Below are 19,460 nucleotides of genomic sequence, written 5' to 3' on the forward strand. Positions count from 1 at the left end.
GAAAGGTTGGTGAATAGTCTAGCCCATGTTTGGCCCCCATTATTTTTTATTTCATTACATTTTATTTTTCTCTTTCTTATTTTAAATCACACAATCTTTTATAAAATAATTTACACGTAAATCGAAATTTTTTCTTTCTATTTTAACCACTTATTTTTTCAAAAAAACATTATTTCACTCATTTTCATTATCATAAAATGGGGCCTAATCTTTTCTTTGTAACAAAAAAACACCTTACAGCGCGAAATTCAGGATTACACGCATAAGCGGCAAGGGAACAGCAACGTGACGTGGGGCCAAACCACGTCACGTCACCTGACCAGACCTTCCGTTTATCTTCCAAGTAAAAATCAAGAAGAAATCCCTCACTTTCCGTAGTCTTGCTTTTATAGAAGATAAATTTAGCATTTTCTTTGGATGATTAAATCTTATTCTGGGTTTGGTTTTGTGAATTGTTTGATTTTTTGTTTGGATTTTTGATTTAGAATAAAGAAATGGAAAAACCCAGAACAGAAGATGCGGTGGATAATGCCATATCAGAGGATAAACCTATGGACTCATCCTCGACATCATCATCACAGGTTAGAATATTTATTGAGGTTCTATGGTCTTTTTGAATGAAATTTCTCTGAAAATTGTGATTTTGAGCTGAGTTTGCGGAAAGATGGGTTCTTTGCTGCTGACATTTTTAACTTGAACAATTTTTTGTGATACTATGAGTGAAAAAAATATTGTATGTTTGAAGGACCCGTCCTCTTTTGTTTGATAAATTGTTCTGCATTGCAATTGCATACCTTCATTTTTTTTTTTTTTAATCTCAAATAAAGAAAACATCAACAAAGATGGAGATAATGGACATGTTGTGCAGGTGGGTGATAGTATGGATTTTACTTTTTCTTGGTTGATGATTTAGTAGCATAATTCATTTGATGGTTGTTTTATGTGTATGATTGGTGATGCATGATATAATGAGATTTTATTTCGTGTTAGTAAATTCTTTCCATGTTTGAAGGAGTTTCCACTAAATTTACTAATTCTGATCAATCTAAGCATACATGCTTATGCAAATTTTGGTGGCATAGCCTACTGCAACATATGGATCCTGGATTTTGGTGAAAAGTTGGGATTTAGTACTAAACTGAATGGAGTGGAGGTATATGTTTCATGTAGCAGACTACAAATTTATTGGGGACAATGACTTTTTCTTTTAATCAAATTATATATGCTTTGTCAAAAAGAAAAGCCAAAAGAAACCATATTTCATGTTTGTACTGGTGATACTTTTGTTTCTATGCACGTGTTTTAGAGTTTTTGCAGTTGTGTTACATTAAGTATATATTTTTTTTGTTAAAAGTACGTGCATTCTCCTTGTTGATATTTAGTATTAGTCGCTCAGTTGTATGTATGATTCATAAACTTTAATTTGACATAAATAAAGTAGTATTCTAAAAAAGGTAAATTTCTCACACGAATCTAAATTTCACATTTGATACTAGTGACTTTTATGAGTGCATTTATGTTAATAATCTTTGTGTTATGAACAAATAATTGTGGACCCCGTCTTTTTGTTCCTCGACTCGCCTTATGATGTTCTAACATTATTTAAAGTTTGTTGATTCCACGTGTTTCTTAATCACGTGTTAAAACCAAGTTGTTCACTAAATTGGACAAATCAAAATTATACCTCACCTTTGCCGTGAGAAAAAATAATGAACATCTCAACCTGCTTAGAGATCTTTCGCATCTTAATATACTGCTTGAACTTGACAACTTATCCAAGTCCATTTTCAAATTCCGTGAAAATGGGAAACTATCAAAAGGTAACACTACATTTGAATACGTTTTGTTTATCTTATAATTAATACAGTGTCCCATTAGATCCTTTTGCACTTCATCCTTCTTGTCTCTTGACTGATAGAGACCAGACAGCACAATTACTATTTTAAAATTTTCGATTAGATGCTTATTGTTACCACTATGTGGGTCAGATTTTTCTTTTAAAGCTCTAATGTTAATTCTGTTATCTAGTTTATTTACCATGCTGCTCATTGTGAATCTTATGTTGGCAACAAATTGTTCACGGCATGTAGGTTGATTCTCAAAATAGGGAGTCCAGGAATATGATTATGAATTCGAGCCGAATTGCAAAAAGTTCAGATCTAACCCTTCAAATACCTCCAAGGCCCGGGGGTTTTGGGAGCAGCCGTAGTGGCAAAGGTTTACTCCAGTCTCCAAGTGTCGTAAATGGAAATTCTTCAAGTGGAGGCTTTCTTCGGGCTCTAAGCTTTAAGAAGAGGGCCACTGCATCAGATGGCGAAAGAAGCTCTCTCCTGAGTTCAGATCCTAAGGCTGAAAGCCCCCTTTTTGCCAATCTCATGCCCAAATTTAATTGGAAAAGGTGTACTTCCCTTCCTGTCACTCATGCAGCAGTTCTGTCACCTCAAGTTATTACACCTACATCAGCAAGGACTCTAAGCGAACGGCAAAAGTCACACGTAATTTAGTGCCTAAACTCCAACTTTAATTACTAGCAATTATATCTCTCATTTTGGATGCTATATATTCTCGCGTAGAAGTCTGATTCAAATCTATAGTATATTATCACATGACATGATATCATTTTTTGAACAATAATATCCAAGTGATATTTTGACTATTTCAGTAATACTCTTTTGAGCTATTAACTTATTCATTGATTATATTATTAATTTATTCATTGATTTCTCCCCTTTATCTCCATTCAAAATTATCAGCATCATTAAACCCAATATTCACATACTTAATAGATTCATTGATACATATGTCAGTTGAATTGCCTATTTGCATCTTCACGATTTATACAAGTTCAATTGATATAGGGAGGTATCATGAAAGAGAATCAAAACCCAAACCTCCCTCTCCCTCTATCACACATGCATGTGCCCCAATTCCAAGTTGAGAATTCTTGATCCCAAAAATCATGCAATTCTTTACCATCCAAACATCCTAGGCAGAGTAACCAAGTAACTCTAGAAAAAAACAATATCCCTTTATTCAACACCATCTTCCTCTCTTTAATGTCTTTTTACGGTATATACTTTATTTTTATTTTTTTTCGCTACAATTCTTTTTCCCTGTAATGGTTCCCATAAAGTATTTCTTTATTTATTCCATTAGAACTAGAAATGTACTGTCACTGATATTTTAATTTTATGCCTTTATGTATATATATTTTTTAATCTGCTATTCCCATCTAATTAAAATAATTAAATGATAGAAACTGGATTTATACTTTGACTAATTGCATATAGAAAGCTATCGAGGAGTTGAGTTTTGAGTATTCAATCGTCAACTTCAAAACTTTAATGGATTTCACCTTTTAGCTACCTTCATTTCTATTAGTTTTGGACATCATAATAAATAAAATGTTCTGATATATATGCTTTACCTGATCTCCTTTCTGATGAAAGTTTAAAATTGGTATTCAGTTGAAACTATGTTGGAATGAATGGAGGATTGACTGTGTTAGGTAAAAAGCTAAGCAGAGTACAAATAAACTGTAAGGAAGCAAGACTACAATATTCTAAGCTTTGGCTAGGCAGAAGGAAGCTAACAATGATAGAGTAGAAAGTAGAAACTTAAAAGTCCAAATGGTGTCAGATCATGGTTTTCAGGAGTTGGATAATTATGCTTGATAGTTGACTATTTTGAATTGAATCAAATATTCTGAACCTTATTCATTAAGCACGTGGATCTGACCTTTTCATTAAGCATGTGGATCTTTAGTTATGTCATTATAAGACAAGTGTAAAGTGGTTGAACCAGCTTTATTACTAGACGAAATCAATTTAATAATTCTGTCTTTCCCAATCAAATGTTTCTCAAATCAATTTTAATGATTCTTAGTCTTTCCAATCAAATGTTTCTCAAATTCTAGACTATGAATTAATCTTTAAGTTATTGTTTCTGCAATTCTAATTACATTTAAAAAAAATAAATTGTTTGATTATATGTTTAGAGCCTGTTTGAGCTCCATTTTTATTGAAAAATGTATTTTGGAATAGTAGATAAAAGTTTTGGATTTGCGTGTAATAATATTTTATTGAAGAATGTAGTTAAAAAAAAGGGAGAGAAAAATGTATTTTGAAAATAATGGGGATCAAACAAGGGCTTAGATTGCTCATTCTCATTATTGACCCAACATAAAAAAATAGCATTATATAAGACTATAAAAAATATCAGAACAACATGCAACACACGTTCACAATGACTACTATTTTTTAAAAGACTGGTATCATGAACATTGTAATTCTGCAGCATGTGTATGCTATGCGCCTATGCTTAACCATACTTTTGAATTTAATGCTGAACATGGAAAAAGTTGATATTTTTGTATTCATCTTTATTTTTCTATTTGATTTATTTGCCTAGTTCCTTTTAGTGACTCCATATCTATTTCACTCGTTTAATGAATTTCTTATTAGTACTTCTGATCCTATGCTCGAAGCAGGAACTTCCTGAATAATTTTTCCTTTAGTCGCTAATCGTATTTATCGATTTGTGCTTTCTACATGTTGACTTCGTTAGTAAACACTTGGGCTGATCTTGTTTAAATAAGATCTTGAGATTACTCTATACAGTAACCAAGTTGTCCAAACTGGTTTTGTTTTTGTATTTCTTCTGTATCAAAGTTAGATAAAAATCCTTGATCAAGCTAAAATATCCTGGTGGTATTAGCAAATTTTGGAACAATTAGCAAATGAGGGAAAAAATTGGGTACAATTTAGGATTTACTAATAAATTAAATAAATATCCTCCGAAATATTGAGAAATAGTTCCATGATAAGGTGAATATGGCGTGTTTTCTGTGACGAAATAACAAAACTGCTTGTGCTAATTAGGTCATTAGTATATACCCTAAACATTATTCTGTTGTTTTCGATCAAAAACTTCCCTTTCGTTCTTATGTGGTGTTTACTGGTAATATGATTCTATTATTGATGATTTCTGAGGATAATAATTTTCATAGCTCTCTTCTCACCTGTCTATGTGTTCATTATTGGTCATTTTTATGAAATTGCTTCGGGACATCACAGTTGTAGTAAAGATTTTATCTATCCGTGCCATCTTTATGACTAGTTTGAATCAGTTCTATCACGGCATCATCAGATCCTCAAATCTAGAAGCTAATTACCTAATAATATATTTGTATAATACATCCCCCGCCCCCATACCTGCTTAAATTCATAGTTTGTGGTAGTAAACAGAGATGGGGAAATTATTAGTTATATATGTATAGAGATGCACCATACGAGGAGCCATAGCAAAGTGCAAGACACAGAGAAGATGAGATATAGTCCCCCATTTGAGCCCCATTGTCTAAAATCTCATTTTTCACAAATTCATTTTCAACCACATATTCTCTCAATAAAATAATTTCACACTTGAACCCAAAACTTTTACCAACTTTTTAACTAAACCTTCTCCAAAAAAAATACTATTACAGAACTCATTTTTTAACACAAAATGAAGTCTCAGACAAAAGCATAGTAATGTACTATTGCATATATTTGTTGCAGATAAGTGCTTCGCAAGCTACTGTTTCGAGGTCCCTCTCAGTACCTGGGAGGAATATTGTTATTGTAAGGTCATCATCTTTTGCTACCCGTGAAAATCAGGATCCAGACGCTGACAGTGGTATGTCACTTGCATATGTATCTGGTGATCTAATTTCCTCTTTGAGCTTTCTTTGATCACCAATCAAATCTTTATGGAAAATACTCTGTAACTTGGCTGAATCGCTTCATTATCCTAATTGGCGTTTCCCTAACTCAGAAAAAAATATCTGAATGATAAAAGCCCATGCTAGTTATTAGTCATACTTCATATTGTATAACAATAATAATAAAGGAAAATATATCTAGCCTCTAGGAACAAAATATACATAGGAGGCTTTAAGAGTGCACACCCCTGTTTATTGTACCCCTGTTTGTTGTAGTTAAAAAATCATATATTTAGTAGATTTTAAAAAGTAAATGAAATGTGCAGTTAAGAAGTTGATAAAAGTTGTGAGTCTCATGAAATGTATGGTTTAGATTAATGGTTGACTTTGACTTAGCATTTTATCAAAATTTTAATCCACACCAAACGGAAGTTAAGACAAGGTTTTTGAAAGTTTTGATACGTTGGATTGAGCATGTTTCCTAGACTTGCATTTTATATGGAAATGTAAACCATAGCCCTTGTTTGAGCCCCATTTTATCAAAAACTCATTTTTTCAAAACTCATTTTCATCACATATTCTCCAATAAATATAATTTTACACGTAACCGAAAACATTTTCTTATTTTTTCACCACATTCTCCAAAAAAACACTATTCCAAAATACATTTTCCTCCAAAATGGGGCTCAAACAAGGGCATTGTTGGATAACTTAATCTCTTCTTACTTTCCAGTAAGCAAAAGTACTTTTCTGAGAGTGAATCTTAATAAGTTATTTACAGAAAAATGTATACTTTGACCAACTTGACCGATAAAAGTAGATTTACGTTAAAACAAACTTGTATAGGGCATCCTTGGCAGGGATTCTGCTTTTGTTTTTTTGTAGATGAACTCTTGAGAAAGATGCATTGGATCAAGTTGCTTTTAAAGCTCTTCTAACCAAGAAAGTGCTTCCAAACAATTATTCAAACAGACACAATAGCTACTATTGAATCTCAGAAGCAGCTTTTGGCTTTCCAAGAGCCCGGGCAAATGAGCCTTTACTTATAACTGAACTTTTTAAGCTTAGAAAAACATGCTTTTAGTCTGCAAACCAATATAATTGTCTTGTAAATGATATGATAACTGGATATAAGTCTAAAATAGCCTGTTATAATTCTGAATAATTGGATTTTGTAAATTATATCTTTTTACATTTGCTTTGTGGAAAATTAGATCAAATTACTCCTGATCCTGTCCACGAGGATCAAGAGATTCCTGAAGAAGAAGCTATCTGCAGGATCTGTTTCGATACCTGTGACGAAAGAAATACACTCAAGATGGAGTGCTGCTGTAAAGGTGCACTCCGACTCGTTCATGAAAATTGTGCAATCAAATGGTTTAGCATAAAAGGAAACAAATTATGTGACGTATGTGGTAAAGAAGTTTCAAATTTACCGGTGACTTTGCTTCGGGTGCCAAATACTCAAAGAGATAACAGGGAGCAGAACCAACAGGGTCTGAATGCGACAAGGTGATCGTTATTTTTTATTTTTTTTCTAAATCTCTCTCTCTCCATCCGAATTTATTGATTTTTCTTTTGAACTGTGCTCAATTCTTCGTTAAGCCTTTTCTCTGTGTGCACTGTCTACAAATGTATTGGTCATTGATCCAATCAAAAATAAAAAGAAGAGTGCAAAAAATCACTGGTTCAACCTTTAGCACATGCCCTTGGAAGCTGAAAATTTTATTTTGGATTGTAGTTTATTCTCTGTAGTTTTCATTCCTAGATCATGTAACAAGGGGAACATTGGTCAAAAGTTGTTCTCTTGAACTCATTTCATTTCTGGGTCATCTACAGTCAGTCTTGATAATCGAATCGCTGCTGTCATGGAGAATTGAAATATCAGTTCAAGAATAGAATAGAAATCTGATAGTGCTCGTGAATTTTTGTGTTTCAACTCTCATGTCTCTTTCTTTTATCTCTTTTTGTTTCTTTCTTCAGGTGTTTAAATTGAACTTACAAAAATAGTTTTGGCATGTTTTTCAGTGCTTGGCAAGACTTTGTGGTGCTCGTCTTGATAAGCACAATTTGCTATTTCTTCTTCCTTGAGCAGCTACTGGTAAGTTATCAGGCAATGGAACGCTGTCAGAACCATCACCACATTGTTACGCCAGTTCCACCACCTTCCGACAGACCCGTCGTCACCAACATCTCACCATTACCAACTCAACTACTACCACGATCGCCACCACCAAAATATGGAAGCGGCTACCACCATCACTCCAACAACCAAAAGCAATCCTTACTAAATCAACCACTTGTACCACCATCGAATCGCACTGCAACCTCTAGATCCACCCTCATCACCACAATCATGCATATCCGTCACCACTACTCAATTGAGCTGCAACAGTGTCTTTGCAAAAGCACTGTTGCTTCAGAGTGACGCCTTTCAGTTGTGGGGTCTTGAGTGCGGTTGTGAGTGTCTTCGCAGCGATCACAACCCACCACCTCATAGCAACTACCAAATCCACCAGCATCCCCACAACTGCACAGATATGTCACCACCAACCATCCGGGCTACAGCAGCGGCAATGCTGCTTTAGAGTGACGCCTCTCTATGGTAGCGTCTTGAGCGCGGTTGTGAGCATCTTCGCAACAATCGCAGCAGTAGTGGTGTCTTCACAATGGTGACGTCTTCATGAGAGAAGAGATAAGCATAGAGACAGAGGAGGGGGGAAATTAATTAGGATTTGTGATGAAATTTGTATAATAAAATTTAATATTTAAGTATTAAATATCTGATTTTTAAATAATGAAACATTCACCTGATTTCAGAATATTGATCTTTTAGAGTATGGTGGAATGTAATTTTCACAAAAAATAATTAAATAAGAAGAGCCCATTGGCCCTCTCTTTATATTTTTTTTATTACATTTTATTTATTTTTAGAAAAATCGGGTTTTCAATCAATAAAGACCAATTTTTCTTCAACATTTTTTACACAAACCTATCCCCATTTTCAAGGCTTTCACTTTGCATTTCTTCTTCCTTTTACAGACTGCGTATTTATCAAAACCAAATTGTTCCTAAAGCAATTGATTCCCCACACATTTTGATATGCAAATTGAGTATTATAGTTGTATTGACAAGGGGGGGAAAAAAAAGGGACAGAGTGAAAGTGAATGTAGTGCAAGAAAATGGATTAGTTAGGGTATCAAGTCATTCGAATCATGCTATAATGTCAGAATAATTAATATAATATTACATGACAGTCTATTATTAGACTGTTTAAAACACAATCATACTTTTTATTCAATCATTTCCCATCACCTAGGATTTTGGCATTGTTTCTAACATTATTCTTCGATCAAAGTGATTTAACCCATGTCATTATTGATTGTGAAATCGTAACATCTCGTTGAAAAGAGATTATGCGAGTATGAAGTGGTAAAACTAAAAAGTTGGACAGTCAAACAGGGAGAAGGTGATGCACAATGAAGATAGAAAATAAGAATGACAAGAACAAGAGTATATTAGAATTATTACGAAAATTGAGGTTTATTTAAAAATTTATGAAAGAAGGAGAGTATTATTTTTCCTCTCCAACTGAATGAGGCAATTTCCTACAAGTTTACTCCCAACTAATTGAAGGACTTGTAGGTCCAACTATGTATTGGCATTATTGTGGAATTCTTCTTAAGAAAGCAATAATGCAAAATGATAGGAAAGGTTGGTGAATAGTCTAGCCCATGTTTGGCCCCCATTATTTTTTATTTCATTACATTTTATTTTTCTCTTTCTTATTTTCAATCACACAATCTTTTATAAAATAATTTACACGTAAATCGAAATTTTTTCTTTCTTTTTTAACCACTTATTTTTTCAAAAAAACATTATTTCACTCATTTTCATTATCATAAAATGGGGCCTAATCTTTTCTTTGTAACAAAAAAACACCTTACAGCGCGAAATTCAGGATTACACGCATAAGCGGCAAGGGAACAGCAACGTGACGTGGGGCCAAACCACGTCACGTCACCTGACCTGACCTTCCGTTTATCTTCCAAGTAAAAATCAAGAAGAAAACCCTCACTTTCCGTAGTCTTGCTTTTATAGAAGATAAATTTAGCATTTTCTTTGGATGATTAAATCTTATTCTGGGTTTGGTTTTGTGAATTATTTGATTTTTTGTTTGGATTTTTGATTTAGAATAAAGAAATGGAAAAACCCAGAACAGAAGATGCGGTGGATAATGCCATATCAGAGGATAAACCTATGGACTCATCCTCGACATCATCATCACAGGTTAGAATATTTATTGAGGTTCTATGGTCTTTTTGAATGAAATTTCTCTGAAAATTGTGATTTTGAGCTGAGTTTGCGGAAAGATGGGTTCTTTGCTGCTGACATTTTTAACTTGAACAATTTTTTGTGCTACTATGAGTGAAAAAAATATTGTATGTTTGAAGGACCCGTCCTCTTTTGTTTGATAAATTGTTCTGCATTGCAATTGCATACCTTCATTTTTTTTTTAATCTCAAATAAAGAAAACATCAACAAAGATGGAGATTATGGACATGTTGTGCAGGTGGGTGATAGTATGGATTTTACTTTTTCTTGGTTGATGATTTAGTAGCATAATTCATTTGATGGTTGTTTTATGTGTATGATTGGTGATGCATGATATAATGAGATTTTATATCGTGTTAGTAAATTCTTTCCATGTTTGAAGGAGTTTCCACTAAATTTACTAATTCTGATCAATCTAAGTATACATGCTTATGCAAATTTTGGTGGCATAGCCTACTGCACCATATGGATCCTGGATTTTGGTGAAAAGTTGGGATCTAGTACTAAACTGAATGGAGTGGAGGTATATGTTTCATGTAGCAGACTACAAATTTATTGGGGACAATGACTTTTTCTTTTAATCAAATTATATATGCTTTGTCAAAAAGAAAAGCCAAAAGAAACCATATTTCATGTTTGTACTGGTGATACTTTTGTTTCTATGCACGTGTTTTAGAGTTTTTGCAGTCGTGTTACATTAAGTATATATTTTTTTTGTTAAAAGTACGTGCATTCTCCTTGTTGATATTCAGTATTAGTCGCTCAGTTGTATGTATGATTCATAAACTTTAATTTGACATAAATAAAGTAGTATTCTAAAAAAGGTAAATTTCTCACACGAATCTAAATTTCACATTTGATACTAGTGACTTTTATGAGTGCATTTATGTTAATAATCTTTGTGTTATGAACAAATAATTGTGGACCTCGTCTTTTTCTTCCTTGACTCGCCTTATGATGTTCTAACATTATTTAAAGTTTGTTGATTCCACATGTTTCTTAATCACATGTTAAAACCAAGCTGTTCACTAAATTGGACAAATCAAAATTATACCTCACCTTTGCCGTGAGAAAAAATAATGAACATCTCAACCTGCTTAAAGATCTTTCGCATCTTAATAAACTGCTTGAACTTGACAACTTATCCAAGTCCATTTTCAAATTCCGTGAAAATGGGAAACTATCAAAAGGTAACACTACATTTGAATACGTTTTGTTTATCTTATAATTAATACAGTGTCCCATTAGATCCTTTTGCACTTCATCCTTCTTGTCGCTTGACTGATAGAGACCAGACAGCACAATTACTATTTTAAAATTTTCGATTAGATGCTTATTGTTACCACTATGTGGGTCAGATTTTTCTTTTAAAGCTCTAATGTTAATTCTGTTATCTAGTTTATTTACCACGCTGCTCATTGTGAATCTTATGTTGGCAACAAATTGTTCACGGCATGTAGGTTGATTCTCAAAATAGGGAGTCCAGGAATATGATTATGAATTCGAGCCGAATTGCAAAAAGTTCAGATCTAACCCTTCAAATACCTCCAAGGCCCGGGGGTTTTGGGAGCAGCCGTAGCGGCAAAGGTTTACTCCAGTCTCCAAGTGTCGTAAATGGAAATTCTTCAGGTGGAGGCTTTCTTCGGGCTCTAAGCTTTAAGAAGAGGACCACTGCATCAGATGGCGAAAGAAGCTCTCTCCTGAGTTCAGATCCTAAGGCTGAAAGCCCCCTTTTTGCCAATCTCATGCCCAAATTTAATTGGAAAAGGTGTACTTCCCTTCCTGTCACTCATGCAGCAGTTCTGTCACCTCAAGTTATTACACCTACATCAGCAAGGACTCTAAGCGAAAGGCAAAAGTCACACGTAATTTAGTGCCTAAACTCCAACTTTAATTACTAGCAATTATATCTCTCATTTTGGATGCTATATATTCTCGCGTAGAAGTCTGATTCAAATCTATAGTATATTATCACATGACATGATATCATTTTTTGAACAATATTATCCAAGTGATATTTTGACTATTTCAGTAATACTCTTTTGAGCTATTAACTTATTCATTGATTATATTATTAATTTATTCATTGATTTCTCCCCTTTATCTCCATTCAAAATTATCAGCATCATTAAACCCAATATTCACATACTTAATAGATTCATTGATACATATGTCAGTTGAATTGCCTATTTGCATCTTCACGATTTATACAAGTTCAATTGATATAGGGAGGTATCATGAAAGAGAATCAAAACCCAAACCTCCCTCTCCCTCTATCACACATGCATGTGCCCCAATTCCAAGTTGAGAATTCTTGATCCCAAAAATCATGCAATTCTTTACCATCCAAACATCCTAGGCAGAGTAACCAAGTAACTCTAGAAAAAAACAATATCCCTTTATTCAACACCATCTTCCTCTTTTTAATGTCTTTTTACGGTATATACTTTATTTTTATTTTTTTTCGCTACAATTCTTTTTCCCTGTAATGGTTCCCATAAAGTATTTCTTTATTTATTCCATTAGAACTAGAAATGTACTGTCACTGATATTTTAATTTTATGCCTTTATGTATATATATTTTTTAATCTGCTATTCCCATCTAATTAAAATAATTAAATGATAGAAACTGGATTTATACTTTGACTAATTGCATATAGAAAGCCTATGTAGCACAGACACTCTAATTAGGGTAGCGTGTCCGTGTCCGACACGTGTCGGATACGTGTCGATACCGACACTCTTCGGACACTCTACAATAATCATTTTCCTTTTTTAATATAACTATTATATATTTTTAACTCAAAGTTTTTAATAAATAACAAATAAGTACTTATATTTAAAAGATTTTAACAAAAAAGAATCAATAATAAGTATAAGACTAAATTTAAACTATATAAATGAAGAATTTTAAAAATTTAATGAACGTGTCGACGACGTGTCGTGTCGGTACTTTTTTGAAAAATCACGAGTCGACGTATCCGATACGTATCGTGTCGGACACACGTGTCCGTGTCGGTGCATCATAGTAGAAAGCTATCGAGGAGTTGAGTTTTGAGTATTCAATCGTCAACTTCAAAACTTTAATGGATTTCACCTTTTAGCTACCTTCATTTCTATTAGTTTTGGACATCATAATAAATAAAATGTTCTGATATATATGCTTTACCTGATCTCCTTTCTGATGAAAGTTGAAAATTGGTATTCAGTCGAAACTATGTTGGAATGAATGGAGGATTGACTGTGTTAGGTAAAAAGCTAAGCAGAGTACAAATAAACTGTAAGGAAGCAAGACTACTATATTCTAAGCTTTGGCTAGGCAGAAGGAAGCTAAAAATGATAGAGTAGAAAGTAGAAACTTAAGAGTCCAAGTGGTGTCAGATCATGGTTTTCAGGAGTTGGATAATTATGCTTGATAGTTGACTATTTTGAATTGAATCAAATATTCTGAACCTTATTCATTAAGCACGTGGATCTGACCTTTTCATTAAGCATGTGGATCTTTAGTTATGTCATTATAAGACAAGTGTAAAGTGGTTGAACCAGCTTTATTACTAGACGAAATCAATTTAATAATTCTGTCTTTCCCAATCAAATGTTTCTCAAATCAATTTTAATGATTCTTAGTCTTTCCAATCAAATGTTTCTCAAATTCTAGACTATGAATTAATCTTTAAGTTATTGTTTCTGCAATTCTGATTACATTTAAAAAAAATAAATTGTTTGATTATATGTTTAGAGCCTGTTTGAGCTCCATTTTTATTGAAAAATGTATTTTGGAATAGTAGATAAAAGTTTTGGATTTGCGTGTAATAATATTTTATTGAAGAATGTAGTTAAAAAAAAGGGAGAGAAAAATGTATTTTGAAAATAATGGGGATCAAACAAGGGCTTAGATTGCTCATTCTCATTATTGACCCAACATAAAAAAATAGCATTATATAAGACTTCATAAAAAATATCAGAACAACATGCAACACACGTTCACAATGACTACTATTTTTTAAAAGACTGGTATCATGAACTTTGTAATTCTGCAGCATGTGTATGCTATGCGCCTATGCTTAACCATACTTTTGAATTTAATGCTGAACATGGAAAAAGTTGATATTTTTGTATTCATCTTTATTTTTCTATTTGATTTATTTGCCTAGTTCCTTTTAGTGACTCCATATCTATTTCACTCGTTTAATGAATTTCTTATTAGTACTTCTGATCCTATGCTCGAAGCAGGAACTTCCTGAATAATTTTTCCTTTAGTCGCTAATCGTATTTATCGATTTGTGCTTTCTACATGTTGACTTTGTTAGTAAACACTTGGGCTGATCTTGTTTAAATAAGATCTTGAGATTACTCTATACAGTAACCAAGTTGTCCAAACTGGTTTTGTTTTTGTATTTCTTCTGTATCAAAGTTAGATAAAAATCCTTGATCAAGCTAAAATATCCTGGTGGTATTAGCAAATTTTGGAACAATTAGCAAATGAGGGAAAAAATTGGGTACAATTTAGGATTTACTAATAAATTAAATAAATATCCTCCGAAATATTGAGAAATAGTTCCATGATAAGGTGAATATGGCGTGTTTTCTGTGACGAAATAACAAAACTGCTTGTGCTAATTAGGTCATTAGTATATACCCTAAACGTTATTCTGTTGTTTTCGATCAAAAACTTCCCTTTCGTTCTTATGTGGTGTTTACCGGTAATATGATTCTATTATTGATGATTTCTGAGGATAATAATTTTCATAGCTCTCTTCTCACCTGTCTATGTGTTCATTATTGGTCATTTTTATGAAATTGCTTCGGGACATCACAGTTGTAGTAAAGATTTTATCTATCCGTGCCATCTTTATGATTAGTTTGAATCAGTTCTATCACGGCATCATCAGATCCTCAAATCTAGAAGCTAATTACCTAATAATATATTTGTATAATACATCCCCCGCCCCCATACCTGCTTAAATTCATAGTTTGTGGTAGTAAACAGAGATGGGGAAATTATTAGTTATATATGTATAGAGATGCACCATATGAGGAGCCATAGCAAAGTGCAAGACACAGAGAAGATGAGATATAGTCCCCCATTTGAGCCCCATTGTCTAAAATCTCATTTTTCACAAATTCATTTTCAACCACATATTCTCTCAATAAAATAATTTCACACTTGAACCCAAAACTTTTACGAACTTTTTAACTAAACCTTCTCCAAAAAAAATACTATTACAGAACTCATTTTTTAACACAAAATGAAGTCTCAGACAGAAGCATAGTAATGTACTATTGCATATATTTGTTGCAGATAAGTGCTTCGCAAGCTACTGTTTCGAGGTCCCTCTCAGTACCTGGGAGGAATATTGTTATTGTAAGGTCATCATCTTTTGCTACCCGTGAAAATCAGGATCCAGACGCTGACAGTGGTATGTCACTTGCATATGTATCTGGTGATCTAATTTCCTCTTTGAGCTTTCTTTGATCACCAATCAAATCTTTATGGAAAATACTCTGTAACTTGGCTGAATCGCTTCATTATCCTAATTGGCGTTTCCCTAATTCCACTCAGAAAAAAATATCTGAATGATAAAAGCCCATGCTAGTTATTAGTCATACTTCATATTGTATAACAACAATAATAAAGGAAAATATATCTAGCCTCTAGGAACAAAATATACATAGGAGGCTTTAAGAGTGCACACCCCTGTTTATTGTAGTTAAAAAATCATATATTTAGTAGATTTTGATAAAAAGTAAATGAAATGTGCAGTTAAGAAGTTGATAAAAGTTGTGAGTCTCATGAAATGTATGGTTTAAATTAATGGTTGACTTTGACTTAGCATTTTATCAAAATTTTAATCCACACCAAACGGAAGTTAAGACAAGGTTTTTGAAAGTTTTGATACGTTGGATTGAGCATGTTTCCTAGACTTGCATTTTATATGGAAATGTAAACCATAGCCCTTGTTTGAGCCCCATTTTATCAAAAACTAATTTTTTCAAAACTCATTTTCATCACATATTCTCCAATAAATATAATTTTACACGTAACCGAAAACATTTTCTTATTTTTTCACCACATTCTCCAAAAAAACACTATTCCAAAATACATTTTCCTCCAAAATGGGGCTCAAACAAGGGCATTGTTGGATAACTTAATCTCTTCTTACTTTCCAGTAAGCAAAAGTACTTTTCTGAGAGTGAATCTTAATAAGTTATTTACAGAAAAATGTATACTTTGACCAACTTGACCGATAAAAGTAGATTTACGTTAAAACAAACTTGTATAGGGCATCCTTGGCAGGGATTCTGCTTTTGTTTTTTTGTAGATGAACTCTTGAGAAAGATGCATTGGATCAAGTTGCTTTTAAAGCTCTTCTAACCAAGAAAGTGCTTCCAAACAATTATTCAAACAGACACAATAGCTACTATTGAATCTCAGAAGCAGCTTTTGGCTTTCCAAGAGCCCGGGCAAATGAGCCTTTACTTATAACTGAACTTTTTAAGCTTAGAAAAACATTCTTTTAGTCTGCAAACCAATATAATTGTCTTGTAAATGATATGATAACTGGATATAAGTCTAAAATAGCCTGTTATAATTCTGAATAATTGGATTTTGTAAATTATATCTTTTTACATTTGCTTTGTGGAAAATTAGATCAAATTACTCCTGATCCTGTCCACGAGGATCAAGAGATTCCTGAAGAAGAAGCTATCTGCAGGATCTGTTTCGATACCTGTGACGAAAGAAATACACTCAAGATGGAGTGCTGCTGTAAAGGTGCACTCCGACTCGTTCATGAAAATTGTGCAATCAAATGGTTTAGCATAAAAGGAAACAAATTATGTGACGTATGTGGTAAAGAAGTTTCAAATTTACCGGTGACTTTGCTTCGGGTGCCAAATACTCAAAGAGATAACAGGGAGCAGAACCAACAGGGTCTGAATGCGACAAGGTGATCGTTATTTTTTATTTTTTTTCTAAATCTCTCTCTCTCCATCCGAATTTATTGATTTTTCTTTTGAACTGTGCTCAATTCTTCGTTAAGCCTTTTCTCTGTGTGCACTGTCTACAAATGTATTGGTCATTGATCCAATCAAAAATAAAAAGAAGAGTGCAAAAAATCACTGGTTCAACCTTTAGCACATGCCCTTGGAAGCTGAAAATTTTATTTTGGATTGTAGTTTATTCTCTGTAGTTATCATTCCTTGATCATGTAACAAGGGGAACATTGGTCAAAAGTTGTTCTCTTGAACTCATTTCATTTCTGGGTCATCTACAGTCAGTCTTGACAATCGAATCGCTGCTGTCATGGAGAATTGAAATATCAGTTCAAGAATAGAATAGAAATCTGATAGTGCTCGTGAATTTTTGTGTTTCAACTCTCATGGCTCTTTCTTGTATCTCTTTTTGTTTCTTTCTTCAGGTGTTTAAATTGAACTTACAAATATAGTTTTGGTATGTTTTTCAGTGCTTGGCAAGACTTTGTGGTGCTCGTCTTGATAAGCACAATTTGCTATTTCTTCTTCCTTGAGCAGCTACTGGTAAGTTATCAGGCAATGGAACGCTGGTAACTTGTTTCAGTTTTTAAATGCTTACAGTTTCTGACAACTTTGGTGTTTTATGTGTGTCCTTTCATTTGCAGATTGGTGAGATGAAAAATCAGGCACTTATAGTTGCTGCACCGTTCTCTTTTACCATAGCTCTTGTAGCCTCTATTTTTGCAGTCATCTTAGGTATGACATAACTTCTGATAAATATTTACTCGACAATATTGCTCAGACATGATTAGCTTGATTTTTTTCTTTAATCCATACAGTACTGTCCGGACTATTGTGACAAACATGAAAATTTAAAGTGATTCACACTTCAGCTATTTGTCTTACGATGAGTTTGTTTCTATGCAGCTATTAAAGAGTACGTATGGACTTACGCAGCTCTTCAGTTTGCACTTGTGGCTGTGATTCTCCATCTTTTCTATTCAATGGTGATTTGCTTCTAACTACTACCTGAATAAATTTTTTTCTCACTTACTCTGTCTTAATTTCTATAGTAAACAAATTACTTCCATTTGAACAATCAAATGATCTTCCATTTTATTCTGTTATTTTTTTTTCATTACTCGAGTATCTCTCGAGCTGCCTGGCAATGTTTGTCTTCTGAGGTACATGTTTTGAGCTTAGCCTTTATCTGATCGTGATTGCTTTATTGAACCTATTCCCATTTGGTTTGGTGTTTCAGCTTCACTTGCCACCTGTTTATGCAATCCTCCTATCAGCAGTCTTAGGATTGGGAGTGGCTATGAGTCTCAACTCGTTGTATATTCGTTACTTTTCCTGGCGGGTTCGAGTTGCTGAAAACTCTAACCTAGTATGATTGTATACCTGAGATAGATGAGATTGGTCACATGTGCACTGATAGCAGTAAGTATTAGTTGCCCGACTTCAAAGATATAGAACTTGGGATGCATATTTAACAAGCTTTATCTAATGTCATTTTTTAAGAATCATCCAAGGGCTAAAGTGGAAGTTTCAAATCCACTCATCGATGAAAGGAGTCATCGATGATTGTCATGCTATTATGAAGAGATCTTGCTGACAGTTGCACGGTGATGGCCTCGGGTACTCAGCCAGCTAATCAAGACTACATTATTGATATTATTAGTAATATTATCAGTAGCGGGAGTTGTTATTTTCTCATGATTTGAATCGCAAAGATGTATTGCTTTTTGCCTTTTGGCTGCTTGTAGAGTTGCCATGTTCCACGAATCTTAGTAAATGTAGACAGTGCATGGTGCAGTCCTCTTTCTGTAGCAAAATTTGGTGGGGGCAATATTGCCACCCTTGTGCCAGTCTTGACATATGGGTAAAAAGTGTATAATTCACATTTTCCAAGTTCTATTACAAAGTGGTCATTCTTGTGAAAGTAAGTAAAAAATCCTGCTTGAAGAGAGTCAAATTTCATACAAAGTGAATGATGCTTCTTGGAGGTTGGCTCGAAACAAACAGATATGGAAAGGGATCGGAATATTATCTTCTATTACGGATTTGTAACAATGCATGAAACACTGAATTGTCATTTTGAAATTGTGTTTGCCTATCTTACACATCCACGACCAACAAGGAGTGCAAGTAAAATGTAGAACACAAAAGGAGCTCCCACGAGCAGTGTACTGGCAAAGCAGGAAAATTCTTTACAATGCATCGGGGATTCTTGAAGATTCAAATCCGATAGATGAAAGGCAAACAACCTATAGAGACAAGTTATGGTACACTCTGTCACCTCTTTGGAAGTCTTGTCCACGTGTCGTAAAGGAGGGTACATGGAGAAGAACCGCTTTCTAAATGTTTGATCCATTTGTGTATAAACTATGATCACATTCGATTTTTCCCAGGTGATGAACCAAGGGAAAGGTAGCCAAAAAATTAA

The 19,460-nt window shown here is 33.7% G+C and overlaps 2 protein-coding genes across 2 annotated transcripts; both read left to right on the plus strand.

The window, feature by feature from the left end:
- Positions 1-227: 227 nt before the first annotated feature.
- LOC111384398 lies at positions 228-8,289 on the plus strand. Its single transcript, XM_023008674.1, has 7 exons — positions 228-343; positions 486-581; positions 2,091-2,495; positions 5,559-5,676; positions 6,916-7,213; positions 7,730-7,978; positions 8,097-8,289. The coding sequence occupies exons 2-7, from the start codon at positions 495-497 to the stop codon at positions 8,287-8,289; spliced, it is 1,350 nt and encodes a 449-aa protein (XP_022864442.1). The 5' UTR covers positions 228-343; positions 486-494.
- A 1,346-nt stretch (positions 8,290-9,635) lies between these two features.
- Positions 9,636-18,960, plus strand: LOC111384396. Its single transcript, XM_023008671.1, has 10 exons — positions 9,636-9,753; positions 9,896-9,991; positions 11,497-11,901; positions 15,339-15,456; positions 16,689-16,986; positions 17,503-17,575; positions 17,677-17,767; positions 17,939-18,018; positions 18,273-18,454; positions 18,536-18,960. Exons 2-9 carry the CDS (start codon positions 9,905-9,907, stop codon positions 18,405-18,407), a joined length of 1,287 nt encoding a protein of 428 aa, XP_022864439.1. The 5' UTR covers positions 9,636-9,753; positions 9,896-9,904; the 3' UTR covers positions 18,408-18,454; positions 18,536-18,960.
- The last annotated feature ends 500 nt before the right edge of the window (positions 18,961-19,460 follow it).

The sequence above is a fragment of the Olea europaea genome, unplaced genomic scaffold (genome assembly GCF_002742605.1).
Source record: "Olea europaea var. sylvestris unplaced genomic scaffold, O_europaea_v1 scaffold2906, whole genome shotgun sequence".
In the NCBI taxonomy this organism is placed as follows: Eukaryota; Viridiplantae; Streptophyta; class Magnoliopsida; order Lamiales; family Oleaceae; genus Olea; species Olea europaea.